Here is an 18,610-nt window from a genome sequence, read left to right as displayed (position 1 = left end):
TCAACACAAGTACACTACAGCACGGGGATTTAAAGAAGTGCAGAGTAGTGCCCTAAATTCTAAATATGGAATTGTCAATTGGTTATTTGGAACACGACTGATTTACGGGGGCGGACGAATGCAAAATGGCGACAGGTCTTTCAAAATAAGAGTCATATAGCCTACTAAATATCTTACTAAATATGTTTAATTGTAGGTATTTAAACGACAGAAAAAAACAATAAATAATTTACCCATGACAGATAATTTTTTTTTTGTATAAAATATTTTAAAATAAGATAGCTAAAGACCATCCAAATCCGTGCAGAAATAATAAACAAATAAACAAAACAAACAGACACATTCATTCTGTTTATACAACATGCAAACTAGTAAGTATTAAAAGTTAAGAAATGTAAAGTACAAAATGTCGGATATGCATTAACACCGTAAAACCTTTTAAATATTTCAGATTAATCAAATAAATATCCACAATGTAAAAGATATGTGAAAGTAGATAATTATGTGTGGAAATAGAATATAGCAGCAAAATATGGACTGTTTAAAAAAAGACAAACTGTGAGTAATGCCCTCATATGTCCACTAGATGGCAATATAATCGGTCTACAAAACAATCGGTAATCTTTGCTTGCTGTTTCTGTATCTGGCCGCTAGAGGGCAATAGTGCCTGCTTTAAAAATTACGCCCAACAATCCGCGGAATTTCAAACGGAATAATAATAAAGAATAATAATAATAAAGTATGTGATAATGAGATAAATAAATAAACATTTGGTAATACAACTTGCAAACAATTAGTTTTTAAAAACTAAAAACGTATTTTAAAAAGGTATGTATAATATTTATCAACACCTTTTACCACAATCTTAAAATAAATATTTCAGATTAAACTAAGTAATAAAATAATATATCCATAATGTAAACAATGTGTAATAATTAATGTGTTTAATGTATGCAAATAATTAGGGTGTGATTGAGTGAGAGAGAGAGAGAGAGAGAGAATGTCTGCAAAATGTGAGAAACAAAAAATAAATAAACCTCGTGCAATGCCCAGATGTGTCCACAAGGTGGCAAAATGGCGACCACCGAGAGAGAAAAATTCTAATCTTTTTTTTTTTTTTTTTTTGCTTGCCGTTTCTGTATCTGACCGCTAGAGGGCAACGAGTGCCTGCTTAAATCTTTTTTTTTATTATCGGCAAATAAAATCTGCATGTGATGTCGGCAAGTGACATAAAAAAAAAAGAAATGTAAAATTAAATAAATACCCATAATCATACTTATTAAAGTTTAAAAAATAAAATAGCTATTTAAAAAGCAGCTAGCCAAAGACTATTTTCTATCAACACGTCCACAGATAAAACAAACACAGCAAAGCATCCATTCTGTTTGATTTAAAAAGTTAAACATTTTAAAAAGTTGAAATATGTCGGATATACATAGACACCTTAAAACCATAGCCGTTTAGAATGGTTTCAGATTAAACAAAGAATTGAATTTAATTATGATTCGCTATTTAAAAGAGTAAATGGTTACAGGATCAAATATGATTTGGTTAAGAAAATCAAAAAGCAAACCCTGTGTAATGCCCACATGTGCCCGTTAGGCGGCGCTTGGGCCGGGAGAAGAACATTCAAATCTGCGGGTATTTTTGCTTGTTGTTTCTGTATCTGACCGATAGAGGGCAAATAGTGCCTACTTTAACCTTTACGCCCAATCATCGGCGGAATTTCAAACGGCTGCTCGTTTGAAACATAGTGCACTAGGTAGGCTGTGAACCTTGTTGTTTTTTACATAGTACGCAGTGCATATATATAGGGAGCAAATACTGATTTGAGATACAGCCTCTCTATGACTTCGAACCGGAAATAGCGGTTATCATGTTGTGTTCCTGGACAGGGGAAGTAGATATGAGCCGTTGCTAGGTGGAGGATCTCCTCAGCATTAGCGCCTCAATACAAGACGATTTAAAATAAATACAACAATGTAGGTCGGTAAAGGGCGAGGACGAGATTGTGACATCTTCATTATACAAGTCAGAAGATTTATTTACGAGGTAATTTAAAGCTGTGCAGCTGCGCCAGCTCTGCGAATGAGTGCTAACTCAGCTAACGCTAACCTTAATGTACAGTCAGACCGAACAGACGTGTTTATCTATTTGTCTTCTAATGTATACATGTATGTTTTAAAATGCATTGTTACTAAAAGTAAATTAGTGAGCTGTCTGGTTATTGGATTTTGTTACGTAAGCAGTAGGTCGGCTAACAGCTAGCCTGCATTAGCCGTGTCAGGAGAGCACAGCTGTCAAATAACCTTAAGGCAGCACTGCGCATGCGCGTCCGCTTAGCATTACAGTGCAGTAATTTTCAGACATACTGTACTCTACATTTAACTTACATTTTTAGACATTTAACTTTAATTTTCTACAGTTCTACAGGAATTTTTCTTTTAATGATACGTTAGAAAAGAAATACAGGATTCACGAAGACACAGGTTATGTGTTTATGCTGCTAAAACACTATTTAAAACAAATTGAAGACAAAGCTTCTTTGTGTTTTTGTTGCTGTTTATTAGATTCAGTTTGTTTTATAAAAGTCTTGTAATATATGGAATTTTTTTCTGAAGGGTTTTAAGCAATATTTTTGATTGCTTAATGAAAAGTGAGTCCTCCTTCTATTTTAAATCGAGATTTTTTCTAGAAGACTTAAAAATTTTTAATCAATTAGAAAAAGTCCACCAGAAGGTCTCGGGGTTCGTGTCTCTGGACCAGATTTGCGAGATCTCGTTGGACGCGTCCTAATCGAGGCTAGCTAGCTCTTATTCTCCGTATTTAAGCTCTCGTTCTAGGTTCTTTCATTGTTTGCGTTCCACTCTGTCTGCTAGAGAACCAACGCTGCAGGACTTAACCCACAATGCACCAGGGCTCGTTTTAATCCAGGTCCAGCATTTTCCCTTCTGAGTTTTAGGCGTAAGGAATAGGAACGAAGTCGTGTTTAAACTTTTCTATGATGAAAGTTGGGATTGACTTTGTTCATTCTGTTTTACTTACTCGCTGACTCTTCCTGCTTATAATTCTATCTTTCTCTGACTTTACCTTTCTGACATATTTCCGGATTATTCTTTAAATTTCTCTGATTTTCCTTGACTCTTTTATTACTCTTTTTCTGACTTTCTTTTGCTTTGACTCTCTCCCTCCCTCTGAGTCTCTCTTTGATTCTTTCTATGTTTCTGACCTTTTATTTCTTGTTGACTGTTTTGCTGTCACTCTCTGACTTTTCTATTCTTTTTGATTCACTTTCTGTCTGACTCTCTCTGACTCCATTCTTTTACTCTATTTCTGACTGTTTTGCCTTCCTCTTTCTTTTACTCACTCACTCACTCACTCTCATTTTTCATTCTTGTCTGACTCTTTCTCTCACTCTGACTCTCTCTCTGTGTTGTAATAGAGTGATGCCGGCGTCCTCGAGCAGTGATTGTCCGCACCTGGAGTGCGTCGGAGAGATCACTAAAGAGGAGCTCATCCAGAAGTCTCATGTAAGTAGAACACGACATAAAAAAAATTACGTGAAATCAACTCGGTGAACAGCGTTTTTTTTGTTATTTAATTTTTTTTTATAAGATGTTAGATTAACCTTTTTATCATTCCTTGTGCATTATTAGTAATTTCGATGTGTGATTTTAGGGCCAGTGCCAGGACTGCAGCGTCGGCGGGCCGAATCTCTGGGCCTGTCTGGAAGTAAGTGGAAGAAAAAAAATCCACAGAATTACCTGGTGGGCTCCAAAATATCCCCCCCCCCTTAAAAGATTGAATGGAAAAAAGGCATTATCTTTAACCTCTGTTAAATCCTAAAAGAGCTTGTGTGTGTATGTTTGTTTATTTCCCCCAGGATGGCTGTGCTTATGTCGGATGTGGAGAGTCTCATGCCGACCACAGTACGGTCCACTCTCAGGTACATCATCCTTCTGTATCTTCCTTTAAGTGATTTTTCACGTTAAACGTTCTCACTGACAGATTTTAAGGTTTCACACACACTCGGGTATGGAGAGGTGTATAGTGGGTGATGAGTCTCAGACCTGGTGGTTAACATAGACTTTAGTTTGTCCATTAACAAACTCACACTGAGCTCAAAGGACGCTAATGGATGGGGACGATCCGGGTGGGGAGTGTGAACATCGCTGACAGATGGGTCGCAGGACTGTTGAGGGATAGGAATGGGTTGAAAGACCACTGATGGATCAGGATGAGTTGAATGTTGCTGATGCTTGTGGATGAGTTGTAAGATCAGTAACAGATAGAAAGGAATCAGATAGGGGTTAAGTCTAAGTCTAACTGGCCACTAGGGTTAAATAACACACAACAAATAATAAAACACTGCACCAGTCTTATTTAAAAAAAACTTACATTTAGCCTGGTTTGTGCCACATTGTGAGGCTGACGAATCTAGGGCCTTTAGCTAGTCTGCATGTGAATATTTCATATTCTTTAGAAACAGCTCTCACTTTTTTTTCTTTTTTTTTTGCCCACAAACGGAGGAGGAAGCAGGGAAAAGCTCATTCACTCCCATGAATAATGGAATGACTTCTGTACTGCTCTGTGCCCGGTCCTCCTCCTGCTCCTCCTGCTGTCATACACTTCCACACACACCCAAGTATTAGTGCGTGTGTATGCCCTCTTTCCTTGCATAAGATGAAATTTAATTCTGTGAATTTCTGAACAATATGTTTGAAAGTATTTTTGTATGTTTTTGTGTCATAAAATACCATCATGCCAAATTAACCCATGAGCCCTCTGATAAACACATCTAACCCAAGCACCAAATATAGTGTGTGTGATAATGTTAGAGATAGGTGAACAGACGTGAAAACCTTTTTTTTCCTCCGTCTTTATTTGTCTGACCGTTCCAGGAGACGCAGCACAACCTGACAGTGAATCTGACCACACTGAGGGTTTGGTGTTATGCCTGTTCTAAGGAAGTCTTCCTGGACAGGAAGCTGGGCCCTGTAACCCCGCCCCCTGGCACTTCCAAACCCATCTCACCTGTCCCGGTGCTCGGCCAGGTAACCTCCACCCGCACCCTGGCCACGCCATGTAACACTCTAGTGCCCTCACTCTTCCTTATACATGACTCGATCAGTGTGAGTGTTTTGACTCTCAGTTCCCCCCTGCAATCAGGATCCCGAAGTCTCGGACGGCCCCGCGGCTCTGAGAGTGCCACCGTCCGGAGTACCCGAGGATCTGGATATGGAGACAGAAGAAGAAGACGATCAAAAGACTAGAGGTGTGTCAGAAACACTACTAGGCATAGCGAAATCAAACAGCTGTGTTGTATGATCGTCTCAAATTCGATTGTTTAGGAGGCGTTAAGTGCTTAAGTGCTTTGTTGTTTAAGTAACAAGTGATTTGCAAGAAATAGGAATGCAGATAGTTTTAATAGCATGATTGTGATACAAAGTTGTTTAAGTGCAAAGTTTAAGATCTTCTGTTTTATTAATATGGTATAACAATGACTTGTAGTCGTTATTACTCTTATTACTGTTGCTATTAGACATTACTGTGTAAAATGCTCTCCTGCAGGTCTGACCGGACTCAAGAACATCGGCAACACCTGCTACATGAACGCAGCACTTCAGGCGCTCTCCAACTGGTGAGAACCGCTGCCATATTTATTTATTTTTATAAGCTCACTTCCTCACCTCACTAAAAGTGAAAATCGCTCTTCTCTCATTGTGGAAAATGAAAAAATGTCCGCCGAATATAAGGTTTATTTTATTTCATTTCATATTTTTATCACAGTTTATCTTTTACTATAAAGGTTTTCCACAAAATATTTTTTTTTATTCTTTTATCCATCACATGTCGTAGCATCAGATCCCAGAGTGACCAGTTTGTCATTTTTATAATTGTTTTTGTGAATTTTGTGTTTCAGTCCTCCACTCACGCAATTCTTTATAGAGTGCGGAGTTCTGGTCCGAACAGACAAGAAGCCGGCGCTGTGTAAGAGCTACCAGAAGCTCATTACAGACCTGTGGCACAAAAACAGGTGGGTAGAGAGAGAGAGAGGGAAAGAAATAGATAAAGAAGTTGTATGTGTTTCCAAAGCAAACTAAAAGTTCCTAGATTTACAAAAGTTTCCGTAACCAAAAAAAAATCATTTGTGTATTACCTGGCCCGAGTACAGTACAACTTCATTTAGCCACGCCCTCAAAACTCCATATAAGGCAAAGCTCCCAAAGATGAAAATGACTACATGGAAACTAAACACTTATTTTGTGGATTATTTCTAAATAGTTATGTGAATATCCAGATTGATCTCTTTTTTTTTATTTGTGTGTGTGTGTGTGTGTGTGTGTGTGTGTGTGTGTGTGTGTGTGGTGTTATTATTTTGCAGACCCTCCTATGTCGTCCCAACAAACCTATTCCAGGGCATCAAAGCAGTTAATCCAATGTTTCGAGGTTACTCCCAACAGGTAAGTCCTTCACCCGGTACCTGACCTCACTGTCCACCACCATGTTGTGAACTTTATGAAACGTCCCAACTGGAGGAACCAGGTCCAGGTTTATCTCCTTGGTTCCTGATTTAGCTCCAGCAGGAGATATGGGTGGGAGAAGTTTTCTACAGTGGGCAGAAGCTTCTACTGTCATGATGCTCGAATCCAGGGCTTTATTTTTATTTATATAAACCCAGCTCAAGTTTGGTTTTCATTTCCATATGCAAAACCGGCTAATCATTTGCAGATTACTTGAGCTTGACCTCATAGGATTTGATGGTTTTCGTTCACAAGATTGCTTTCATTTGGACTTGTCCTCAGTCTCTACAAAGACCCGATCTTGACTGTAGCTTGGATTGTGTAGGTTGTGGTTTTGACTACAGCCTTTCTACCATGTGATTTCTGTATAAATACTTCTTTTTCAAATCTGAAGTATGATCATGAAAGGTCTGTCCAATTTTCTTGCACTTAGAGCCTCATTAAATCTGTATTTTGAAAAGATGGCATCGCTATGACTCTGCATGTCTAAAGGAGGCCATTCACTAAAAGTCAGTGACCGGGTAAAGAGTCGGAGAAATGCTGAGACCTGATATGGACGGCGTTATGTGTTTACTCTCCGATTACTGATGCTGTAAAGTAAACAGTTCTTGGTAGTGATCCAGGACCTTTGAAGCCTTACGGGTATATCTTCTGTTAGCTGTTAGCTCGTCTATTTTTTTATTTATTTAGCAGACAAGATTAGACATTTGGCTTGCCTAAGTGAAGTACCTTATCATCTTTTGAAGCAACGCCAATGCAATGCCTGATGTTAGATTGCCTGCTATAAGCAAGATATTAAATAAATGAACCTTAATCCTTATAATAAGCATATTTTGGTGTGTATGGATTCCCTCTTTGTTTTCATCTCTACCATGTTTAAACCCATCAGCTCCTAAAGCTTCATGCTAATAAAGCCATTTTTTCTTTAGTGTGATTGTGCCAGCATGTTTGTGTGTCTCCGCTCAGGATTCTCAAGAGTTTTTGCGCTGCCTGATGGACCAGCTGCACGAGGAGCTCAAGGAGCCAGTAGAAGATCTCGAGGACCAGAGTCAGACCTCCGGAGAAGAAGAAACCGAGGCTAACGAAGCTAACGAGGTTAACGAAGCTAACGAGTCCAACGAAGCCGATACACTTATCTCGGACGAGGAGAAAGGGAGCCGAGCTCGGCAGAGGGAGAAGAACCTCATCAACGAGCTGCACCGAGTCGGCATGGACAAGGATGAGGACACGACGACCATCGTGAGCAACCAGGGAGCCGTCAAACACAGCAAGGCCGCGGGTCGGTGCTCTGGTGGGCCAGAAAAGTGCAGCGAATGCTCTGTCAATTTTTTTTAAAGATTATTGTTTACTTCATTCATTGATATCCAGTTGTCTTTTTTTTCCCCTCTTCCTCCAGATGCCAATCCAGAGATCCAGATCAGCAGCACTGGGCGGCCCCAGAGCCCGAGTGCCAGTGAGAACATCGGGTCCAAACTGTCCAGCAGCCCGCCCAAATCTACCCCCATGTGGCCAAACCTTAACCCGGCTCACAAGAAAGGTAAACCTACAAATAAATCAGGAACAATTATTTACTTTTTAGATCATGGTTAGATTTGGTTAGAATTATTTTTTTTCCCATGGATTTATCTAGATTCTTTTTATTATTTCTTTAAATAATAATAATAATTTTGAAATACAACATATCTAATTATTGATTCTTGTAAAGTGATTCATAAATACCTAAAACAATCACATGAAACAAAAAGCTACAAATAAGTGTTTTTTTATATTCCAAGTGTTAGAAATTAAACCTAATAACAAAGTGATTTTTAAATTTTCTTATTTATTTATATTTTGTAATATATTATAATTTGTATCATACAGTTTTCTAAAAAATATATATATATATAAATTAAGGTTTGACTCAAGTCTCATTATACATACATATTTAAGTAAAGAAATTAATAGTCAATCTTTCCTAGGTATTAAAAAAATTATTTTTTCTAAAATAGCAGAAATTGTTTATATATTATTTTATTTGTGGTTTCTTGTTTTTTTTATTATTAATATTATTATTGTTATTATTTTGTTTTTAAATAAGGTAAATTAGTATTTTATAAAATGTTTAGATGTTTCAAACTGTTTTTAGAAAATGTAAATAAATATTTGCTTTTTATTTATGGTATGAAAATTCCAGATAAAACAAAATTACAAGAATAAACCAAAAAAAAACTGCAAAGAAAAAATAGTAATTTTTTTTTACTGCTCTGGGATAAATTATGGGGGAAAAAATGTTTTAGTCTGAAAAGCGACATGAAATGAAAGAACGTCCCAGGTGTTTCCTGGAAACTACAGCAGCATCAGACTTTTAAAATTGTTACGATCTCTTAAAATTCATCTTATAAAAAAAGCTGATTTGTGTGTGTTTGTGTGCTGTGGGAACAGTGAGCATGTTCGCGCCCCCAAAGAGCAAGCGGCAGAGGAAATACCGCAGCGTCATCTCTGACGTTTTCGACGGCACCATCGTCAGCTCGGTGCAGTGCCTGACCTGCGACAGGGTGAGTCACGCCCTCACGTGGGCGCACTTAGTCGAACGTGTGAAATGACTTCTAACATGTTAATCGTATGAACTTCTCAGGTGTCGGTGACTCTGGAGACCTTCCAGGACATTTCGCTGCCCATTCCTGGGAAAGAGGACCTAGCCAAGCTCCACTCAGCCACCCATCAGACGTCGCTGGTGAAGGCGGGCTCGTGCGGCGAGGCTTACGCTCCTCAGGGCTGGATCGCCTTCGTCCTCGAGTACATCAAGAGGTGCTTATATATCCTGATTGATATATATATACAGTGGTGTGAAAAACTATTTGCCCCCTTTCTGATTTCTTATTCTTTTGCATGTTTGTCTCACTTAAATGTTTCCGCTCATCAAAAACCGTTAACTATTAGTCAAAGATAACATAATTGAACACTAAATGCAGTTTTTAAATGAAGGTTTACGTTATTAAGGGAGAAAAAAAACTCCAAATCTACATGGCCCTGTGTGAAAAAGTGATTGCCCCCCTTGTTAAAAAATAACTTAATTGTGGTTTATCACGCCTGAGATCAATTTCTGTAGTCACCCCCAGGCCTGATTACTGCCACACCTGTGTCAATCAAGAAATCACTTAAATAGGAGCTACCTGACACAGAGAAGTAGACCAAAAGCACCTCAAAAGCTAGACATCATGCCAAGATCCAAAGAAATTCAGGAACAAATGAGAACAAAAGTAATTGAGATCTATCAGTCTGGTAAAGGTTATAAAGCCATTTCTAAAGCTTTGGGACTCCAGCGAACCACAGTGAGAGCCATTATCCACAAATGGCAAAAACATGGAACAGTGGTGAACCTTCCCAGGAGTGGCCGGCCGACCAAAATTACCCCAAGAGCGCAGAGACAACTCATCCGAGAGGCCACAAAAGACCCCAGGACAACATCTAAAGAACTGCAGGCCTCACTTGCCTCAATTAAGGTCAGTGTTCACGACTCCACCATAAGAAAGAGACTGGGCAAAAACGGCCTGCATGGCAGATTTCTAAGGCACAAACCACTTTTAAGCAAAAAGAACATTAAGGCTCGTCTCAATTTTGCTAAAAAACATCTCAATGATTGCCAAGACTTTTGGGAAAATACCTTGTGGACCGACGAGACAAAAGTTGAACTTTTTGGAAGGTGCGTGTCCCGTTACATCCGGCGTAAAAGTAACACAGCATTTCAGAAAAAGAACATCATACCAACAGTAAAATATGGTGGTGGTAGTGTGATGGTCTGGGGTTGTTTTGCTGCTTCAGGACCTGGAAGGCTTGCTGTGATAGATGGAACCATAAATTCTACTGTCTACCAAAAAATCCTGAAGGAGAATGTCCGGCCATCTGTTCGTCAACTCAAGCTGAAGCGATCTTTTGGTGCTGCAGCAGGACAATGACCCAAAACACACCAGCAAATCCACTTCTGAATGGCTGAAGAAAAACAAAATGAAGACTTTGGAGTGGCCTAGTCAAAGTCCTGACCTGAATCCTATTGAGATGTTGTGGCATGACCTTAAAAAGGCGGTTCATGCTAGAAAACCCTCAAATAAAGCTGAATTAATTCTGCAAAGATGAGTGGGCCAAAATTCCTCCAGATCGCTGTAAAAGACTCGTTGCAAGTTATCGCAAACGCTTGATTGCAGTTATTGCTGCTAAGTGTGGCCCAACCAGTTATTAGGTTCAGGGGGCAATTACTTTTTCACACAGGGCCATGTAGGTTTGGATTTTTTTTCTTCCTAAATAATAAAAACCATCATTTAAAAACTGCATTTTGTGTTTACTTGTGTTATCTTTGACTAATAGTTAAATGTGTTTGATGATCAGAAACATTTAAGTGTGACAAACATGCAAAAGAATAAGAAATCAGGAAGGGGGCAAATAGTTTTTCACACCACTGTATATATATATATATATATATATATATATATATATCGCTTTCAATTTCAGCACGTAGATTGAATCACACTCAGTGCATGTCAGAGATGTTAACGGTTTATTCTGTTGTTGTGTTTATATGTAGCTGGTTCTGGGGCCCGGTCGTCACACTGCAGGACTGCCTGGCCGCTTTCTTCGCCCGGGATGAACTCAAAGGTAAGTGAGGCTTTCCCACAAACGTTTTATTGTTAAAAACTTCCTTTTTTTTTATTTTTTATAATTAAACATGAAAAAGAAAAGTTAATTCCTTTCAGATTTCAGTAAGGTTAAATAGGTTCAGAGAACTCGACTAAACCCAAATGGTGGCACAGGGTTTTTACCACAGCCTTACCGATCTTTAGTCTTCACCACCTGGGTTTTTGTACGAAAGGAAAAAGTTTAAATAAGTGTATAGAAGATGAACCTAGTGATGACCTTTTTTTTTGGTGTGTTTGTGTTCCTCTTTAGGAGACAACATGTACAGCTGTGAAAAGTGTAAGAAGTGAGTATTCTAAACAACTCAGTGTAATCTTTACGGTTTATGTTGTGTATTTGGTGTTATTTATTATAAAGCCATGTTTACTGCTCAGTTCTTTGTTTTGCATGTAACAATCAGGTTATTAAAAAGAATCTACAAAATGGTTCGAACCCCGGGTGATGCTGTCTTCCTCTCACAGTCGGAGGTCTAGAGAGAGCTGATTGGCCGAGCTCTCGCAGAGGGGAGGGATGAGAGGTACTTGTGTTCCCACATTAATCACGGCTCTACAGCCAATCAGAGGCGTCTGTGAGCTCCCGCACGCGGAAGGAGCGGCTAGCGCTTTCCTCCGAGTGTGTTACTCCGCCCCTTATGGTGCGTGAGCAAGCAGTTTGAAAAGATGCAGTCGGCTGATGTCACGCGGTTCGGAGGAAACACGTGATAGTCTTCGGCCCTCCCGGCTGAATGGTAGTAGTAGCCTTAATGTGGGAGCCCCCTAGTGACGGGGAGGAATTGGCCACGACTAAATTAGGGGAGAAAATTGGAAAAATCCAAAAAAAGAAAATCCAAAAAGAAAATAATCGACAATAGAAAAGACAGTATTGTAGTAGTAGTAGTAGTTACTAACTGTTAGTTTCTGAGGGTTTTAGCTTTGTGTATTTTCTTCTTTCTTTCAGGTTGAGAAACGGAGTCAAGTTCTGCAAAGTCCAGAGTTTGCCAGAGGTGAGTAATAAATCTCTCTGCTTGCTTATCTTTTATACCAAATGCAGTGCAGTGGTGTATTTTGTCAGATTTCTATGAAGTCCTAAAAGCGTTATAAAAATTTTGCTAGATGTTAGAAGGCGAATGCGCAGGGCTTTAATCAGTACTCAGTAGTGACAGCTCTGTTTGATAACGTGTTTCTGCTGACTCTAGATTGTTAATTTAACATTTTCACACAAGTGATGAGTCTGAGCTCTTGGAGGATGAAAAAGTGTAAATTTTTTTAAAAATCTTTTTGACACTAGACATAGTGTCATCTTCAACAACTCGAGTCCAGTCTGGGTGGTTAAGAAGATGGGGAACGTTTTCTCTTATTCCAGATCTTATGCATTCACCTGAAGCGCTTCAGGCACGAGCTGATGTTCTCCACCAAGATCAGCACCCATGTCTCTTTCCCACTGGACGGCCTGGACCTGCAGCCCTTCCTGGCCAAAGACAGCCCGGCTCAGAACACCACCTACGACCTGCTGTCCGTCATCTGTCACCACGGCACCGCCAGCAGTGAGTTCCACTTGCACGGGAAGAAGAAAAAACTAAAAAAAAAAAAAATACCAATAGCGATCCAGGAACCGTTCACTATTTACACATGAAGTGAGCTAGAAAGAGAGAAAGAGAGAGAGAGCAAAAAGATTTTACACTCAGAGTTGACGCTTTGCAGTGCAGCCTCAATGAAAATCTCAACAGGATCTTCTTCACAAGAATTTCTTATGAAACGCTTGCAATATCAAATGTCACATGAGTTTTGCATGTTTTTTTTTTTTTTTTTTTTTTTTACCCCCGTGTGCAGGTGGCCACTATGTGGCGTACTGCCGCAACGACCTGAACAAATTGTGGTACGAGTTTGACGACCAGAGTGTGACGGAAGTCTCCGAGTCCTGTGTTCAGAATGCCGAGGCCTACGTGCTCTTCTACAAGTACGTATTTTTTTTCCATACAAAAGGATAAAGCTCAGAGGTTAGAGGGTGTGGCCGATGGAATGGTGCTGAGGGACAAGTTATTACGCTGTTATTACGCTGATTTTTAGGATTTACAGTTTAGATCGTTGATTAAACTGACATGGCTTAAGGTTGAAGCCAAATGGTGCGTTCTCAATTCATGTTTTTTTTTTTTTTTTTTTTATCTAGGAAGAGCAGCGAGGAGGTGCAGAAGGAGAGACAGCGAGTGACAGCTTTGGTCAACATGATGGAGCCGAGCCTGCTCCAGTTCTACGTCTCGCGCCAGTGGCTTAATAAATTCCGGACTTTTGCAGAACCCGGGCCCATCTCCAACCACGACTTCTTGTGTGCACACGGAGGTGAGGCGCGTTTTATATAACCTCTAACCCCTTCCTTTCCATCTTTACTGTTTTCTTCACATTTTTGTCCTTGCATCCTTTTATTCCTCCAGTTTTTCTTTCTCTTTCTCCTTCTTTTTCTTACCTCCCTTCCTCCTTATTTGTTCCTTCCCTTAACTTTACACCATTCTTCTTATTCTTCTCCTCCTCCTCATCCCTCCCTTCTTTTTCTCTCCTTCTGTCTTATTTCTTGTTTTAATCAAATTTTTTGGTTTCTTTATTCTGTCTTATGTATATACGTGAGAACGGAAGTTCTAGTGTTAGTGTGTGTCAGTACGAGGCTGAGTGTGGTCTCGTGTTCCTCCCTGCAGGTGTGCCGCCCCACAAGGCTTCATACATCAATGACCTGGTGTTCATGCTGCCCCAAAACGTCTGGGACCATCTCTACAGCAGGTACACACACACACACACACACACACACACACACACACACACAGGTGTACAGAATGTTCATATATACAAATAAATTTTACATATATATTATACATTATATATACAGTATATGAGGAAGAGAGAGTCAGTGGAGATAACTGTAACGGTTTCCATGGTGATTAGGTATGGCGGAGGGCCAGCAGTCAACCACCTGTACGTCTGCCACACCTGTCAGCTGGACATTGAGAAGCTGGAGAAACGCCGCAAGAACGAGCTGGACATGTTCATACGGGTGAGTGTTTTTGTGTGTGAGCGCGTGTGAGCGCGTGTGTGAGCGCGTGTGTGAGCGTGTGTGAGCGTGTGTGCGTCAGCGTGCTTGTTCTTAAGAGCAGAGACCCACAAACACGACAGCATTATTAATTCATCAGCACAGCTGCTCTAAAGAAAGCAGATAAAACACAGCTTCTGTTCCTTCTCTCCTTCACTTTCCTTCCTTCTTATTCTTTTCATTCCTATTTTTTCTCCTCCTTTTTCACTTCCTTTTTCCCTTTCTCTATTAAGTTGGTTCGTCTTTTCACTATTTTCTCCTTCCTAATTCCTGCTTCCCTATCTTTACTCCTCACTTCATTCTCCTTTTCCTCGTTCTTTAATTTATTTTGTTCTTTTGTTTCTTTTCATAAAACCATTTTTTTTATACTTTCTTCCCTTCCTTCCCTCTTGTTTTTTTCAGTCTGTTTTTCCTATTCTTTTGTTTACATTTCCCCCACTGACAACCCTCTCTTTCTTGCTTTCTTGCATTTATTTCTTTTTACTTTCCTTTCCTGCTTCCTTTTCTTTTTCCTTTCTCATTCCATTGTTTTATTTCTTCTTCCGTTTATATTTTGTCCTGTTATTTTCCTAATGCCCTGTTATTTCTTCTACTTATTCTTTCATTTATTCTTTTCTTCCTCTGTTCCTCGTTAAAAAAAAGAAAGTCTCTGTTTCTTTTAGCCTTTTATAGATGAAACATTTTCAAATCAGCAGAGACATTTCAGAGATCTCTCTCTTCTTGTGTGTGTGTGTGTGTGTGTGTGCAGCTGAACAAGGCATTTCAGGAGGAGGAGTCTCCCGTGGTTATCTACTGTATTAGCATGCACTGGTTCCGGGAGTGGGAGGCCTTCATTAAGGGCAAGGACAACGGTCAGTGTTCACCACATCACTAATGGTGGGAGGTGGGGTGTGTTTTGGGGGGTCAATCAATTAGATTACGTTTTGTGTGGCAAAATCACCACATTGACGCAAAAAAATATTTTTTTAATTAGTTATTTAATTTTGGTATGTTTGCATTGGAGGTAGTAAAATGTTACAGTTCCTCTATAATCCTCCAGGTGGTGCAAGCTAAACTATTCACACACTGGCAGGCAGCACAGCATCCTGTGTGAAATCTAAAATATTTAACAGCCTCAGCTGTTGAAGGGGTTACTACGCTTGTGAAAACCCCTTAAAATTTCTTCAGAAGGTTTTATGTCCTGTCCCTAGAGGACAGTGTATGACGTCTTCTGGGGTTTGCATTTATATCGCACTTACATTTAGACATTTGGCAGACGCTCTTATCCAGAGCGACTTACCTTTTTACCCATTACACATCTAAGCAGTTGAGGGTTAAGGGCCGCGCTCAAGGGCCCAACAGTGGCAACTTGGTGGTTGTGGGGTTTGAACCTGGGATCTTCTGAACCGTAATCCAGTGCTTTAAACACTGAGCTACCCCTGGCCCCTTATATCACATACAGCGCTGCTTCCTGCCAAAAGCAAGGTTTTAAAATTTTCTTTTGACAAGAGCCACACATGCAGTAAAGCAACCCTTAGATCATGCTAAACAAAACTAGCCCGTATCTGCATCTGTATTTATTTTAAATTTCATTTAGATGTGAACTAACTTTTTTGTTCTTTGTTTTTTTTTCTTTTTTTTTTCCAGATCCTCCAGGACCTATCGACAACTCGAAGATTGCTGTGAACAAAAATGGCCACGTCACTCTCAAGCAAGGTAGCCGTCTTCAAAAGGGAAAAAAATGAAACAAAATAATAAATAAATAATCAAACTTATTGTGATTTTTGTCTTTCTTCCTGTACAACAAGGTGCTGATTCGGGGCAGATCTCGGAGGAGACGTGGAACTTCCTGCACTCGATTCACGGCGGCGGTCCCGTGGTGGTGGTGCGACCCAGTGTGAGCCACCAGGAACCCGACACCTCTCAGGGTGAGGAGAAGATCGAGGTGGAGACCCGTGCCCTGTAGGGAAAAGGGAAAAGGCTACGCTACTCACTCGCCTGTCCTTCATTCCCTGTGTGCATTCCTAACACATTACAAGTTAACAAACCTCATGAATTACACTTCACGTTTGTATATACGTCACCGTTAGCTAGTTGGTTCAACTTGAAGTCGACTGAAAATTAAATTCACCCCCGGCCAGGACACGTTTATCGTCTGACGTTTGCGTGTTTTTCAGTTTTTCGTGCAGCTAATGAGTAATACAAGTCTTATCGCACCACGTTATACGCATTCCCATCACACGCATAGTAAATAATTTTACTGTTGAAGCAAAGAAACATTTAAAAATCGCCACCTTATAACATTCCACTGTTTAGTTTTGTGTAAAAAAAAAGATGACTGTAAACTTGACTAGGTTGTAAATCACTAAGAAGAAAAAAGGTGATTGATTAAGGCAGAAATGTATAATTGTTTAAGTAGATTTCTACTACTTTAACATTTAAAACATTAACATGAAAAAGTGTGCTACAAAATTTTGTTGAATTATTAGCTACAAAAAAAAAGTCAGACAAACATTGATGGGAACAATTTTAGTGTGAATGTATATCTATTTTAGATGAACTATTCATTTAAAGCAGTGATAATTCTCTCAGCTGGACATGCATTAAAAATAATACTCAGCCGCTGGACATCACGTTTCAGTGCTGTGTAATGAATATAATTGCTCACTTCCTGTTCCTTATTCTGACACGTATTGCTTCTAACTTCACAAATACTGTAGAGGATGTGCCTGAACCTGTGTGTGTGTGTATATGACATCTCTTATTCAGGTGTGCTATAAGCTAAGGGGTAAGCATTTTTCTGAATGACGTACGTGATTACTAGGGGATCGTACCCACCATATTTTCCAGAAAATGAGCTCATAATTGTTGTCTTCATTAAGACCATGTCATACACTTTAGACATAGAATTGTTTGCTTCTTGCATGCTAAATTAAGTGCCCCCCCCCCAAAAAAAAAGTCTTATACTTATATAGAATATACGGTAATCTCAGGACAGCACTTTTTTCCCCCTTTCTTGTTGTTTAGCACTGTCATATCAGCAGCACCTGCTCCAGCCCTGATGTCATACATGAATGTACTCATATTTAAAGAGTCCCGCATAGTCTCTTATTTATGTCAGAAGGTTGTGTGATTCACTAGATCGTGTAAAGATCAGAGTTTTTTTTTTCTCCGTGCTAATCAGGAAAGCTAGCCCAGGTCCTGAAAGCATGCTTGCAGGAAAATTGAAGTTCTCTCTTCTCGATCGCATGTAGAAGCGCAAAATAACACGTCCTGAAATGTGTATGTAAAAAATTCAATAATAGATCACCTTCAGCTTGTTTAAATTAATTAATTAATTATTGTATATAATATCTTGTTTTTTTTATTATTTTAATTTTCACTGAATGCTGTATCTGTGCTTTGGAAAAAATATATAAATGTCAGTTTCAGTTGGCTGTAATTAAACACAAAATATGCTGTGAAACAACAATGCTGTGGCTCTCTGTGGGATAAAGCGAAAAGGTGTGGCTGTTTTTTTTTCATATGACCTTTTTTTTATTTATTATTCTAAACCTGTGTTAAATCCCAAGTTCGATTATGACCTAAGGATGTTGAACTACAATCTTGAGCTATATTAATGATTTAAAGGGATATGCAATAAATTGAAAGGCGTGTCGTAATCTTAAACGTCACAAAGCCAAACATAAACTGGAATTACAGTTTAAAACTTTTGTGAAAAGCCGAGCATCTTACTTTTTTTTTTCCCAGTCAGTGTTTTGCTGTTTTGAAAGAGTCAACCAACGATGCCAATGTTTCCTACCATGCATTCCAAAACTATGTGATTTTTTTGCCCTTTTTTTTGTTGGTAATATTTTTGGTTGGCTGAAACGGATTATTTGCATTTACATTATTTATTACGGGAAAATTTGTATTGCAATGTATCGTATCAAATTTGGCCTCCAAAATTAATCAAATTTAATTTGTATGCTGAGGCTCTGCTGTATGACTGTAAAACCACTGAAACACATTCTTTTTTTAAACGCATCTCCATTTATTTTTATTATTTCTAGAGAAGTCGCATACAAATTCAATTTAATTTGCCTGTGAAGGAACTTTTTTCGGGTTTTTATTATTAAACCATTGCGATTTAATATCTGCTGTCAGGCAGCCTGCACTGAGCCACTACCCAGGCAGAGGACATACATGGTTTATTATTAAAGAGACTTTGACAGCGACACATTTTCCCATCACAGTCGGCTCATGGTGTGGTGATCTCCAAGCACAGGCTATAGAGTGCGCTATTTTCTCTCCACACCCGTTTTCACTGAAATCCCGCCTCCCAAGCTTCTCTATTGGCTAACCTCCTCCATTCTCCTGCATCAGGATTGGCTAATTAATCG

General features: G+C 39.3%; 1 protein-coding gene across 3 annotated transcripts; it reads left to right on the top strand.

Moving 5' to 3' along the window:
• The first annotated feature begins 1,872 nt into the window (after nt 1-1,872).
• Nucleotides 1,873-17,174, top strand: usp33 (ubiquitin specific peptidase 33). Of its 3 annotated transcripts, none has more exons than XM_053497629.1 (24): nt 1,873-2,052; nt 3,443-3,530; nt 3,679-3,732; nt 3,884-3,946; nt 4,902-5,054; nt 5,170-5,275; nt 5,572-5,641; nt 5,924-6,037; nt 6,386-6,464; nt 7,491-7,803; nt 7,921-8,061; nt 8,949-9,061; nt 9,142-9,314; nt 11,086-11,156; nt 11,448-11,481; nt 12,132-12,177; nt 12,537-12,717; nt 13,004-13,130; nt 13,341-13,510; nt 13,861-13,942; nt 14,105-14,213; nt 14,998-15,100; nt 15,876-15,944; nt 16,037-17,174. In XM_053497629.1, exons 2-24 carry the CDS (start codon nt 3,447-3,449, stop codon nt 16,192-16,194), a joined length of 2,613 nt encoding a protein of 870 aa, XP_053353604.1. In that variant the 5' UTR covers nt 1,873-2,052; nt 3,443-3,446; the 3' UTR covers nt 16,195-17,174. The 3 variants fall into 3 exon arrangements, with proteins under 3 accessions (XP_053353604.1, XP_053353596.1, XP_053353614.1); XM_053497621.1 differs by having other exon boundaries at nt 7,491-7,815; XM_053497639.1 differs by lacking the exons at nt 1,873-2,052; nt 3,443-3,530; nt 3,679-3,732; nt 3,884-3,946 and adding an exon at nt 4,007-4,651 and having other exon boundaries at nt 7,491-7,815.
• The last annotated feature ends 1,436 nt before the right edge of the window (nt 17,175-18,610 follow it).

Source organism: Clarias gariepinus, chromosome 1 (genome assembly GCF_024256425.1).
Source record: "Clarias gariepinus isolate MV-2021 ecotype Netherlands chromosome 1, CGAR_prim_01v2, whole genome shotgun sequence".
In the NCBI taxonomy this organism is placed as follows: domain Eukaryota; kingdom Metazoa; phylum Chordata; class Actinopteri; order Siluriformes; family Clariidae; genus Clarias; species Clarias gariepinus.
The sequence above is the reverse complement of the archived record's forward strand: the minus strand, read 5'-3'. Positions and strand labels throughout refer to the sequence as shown.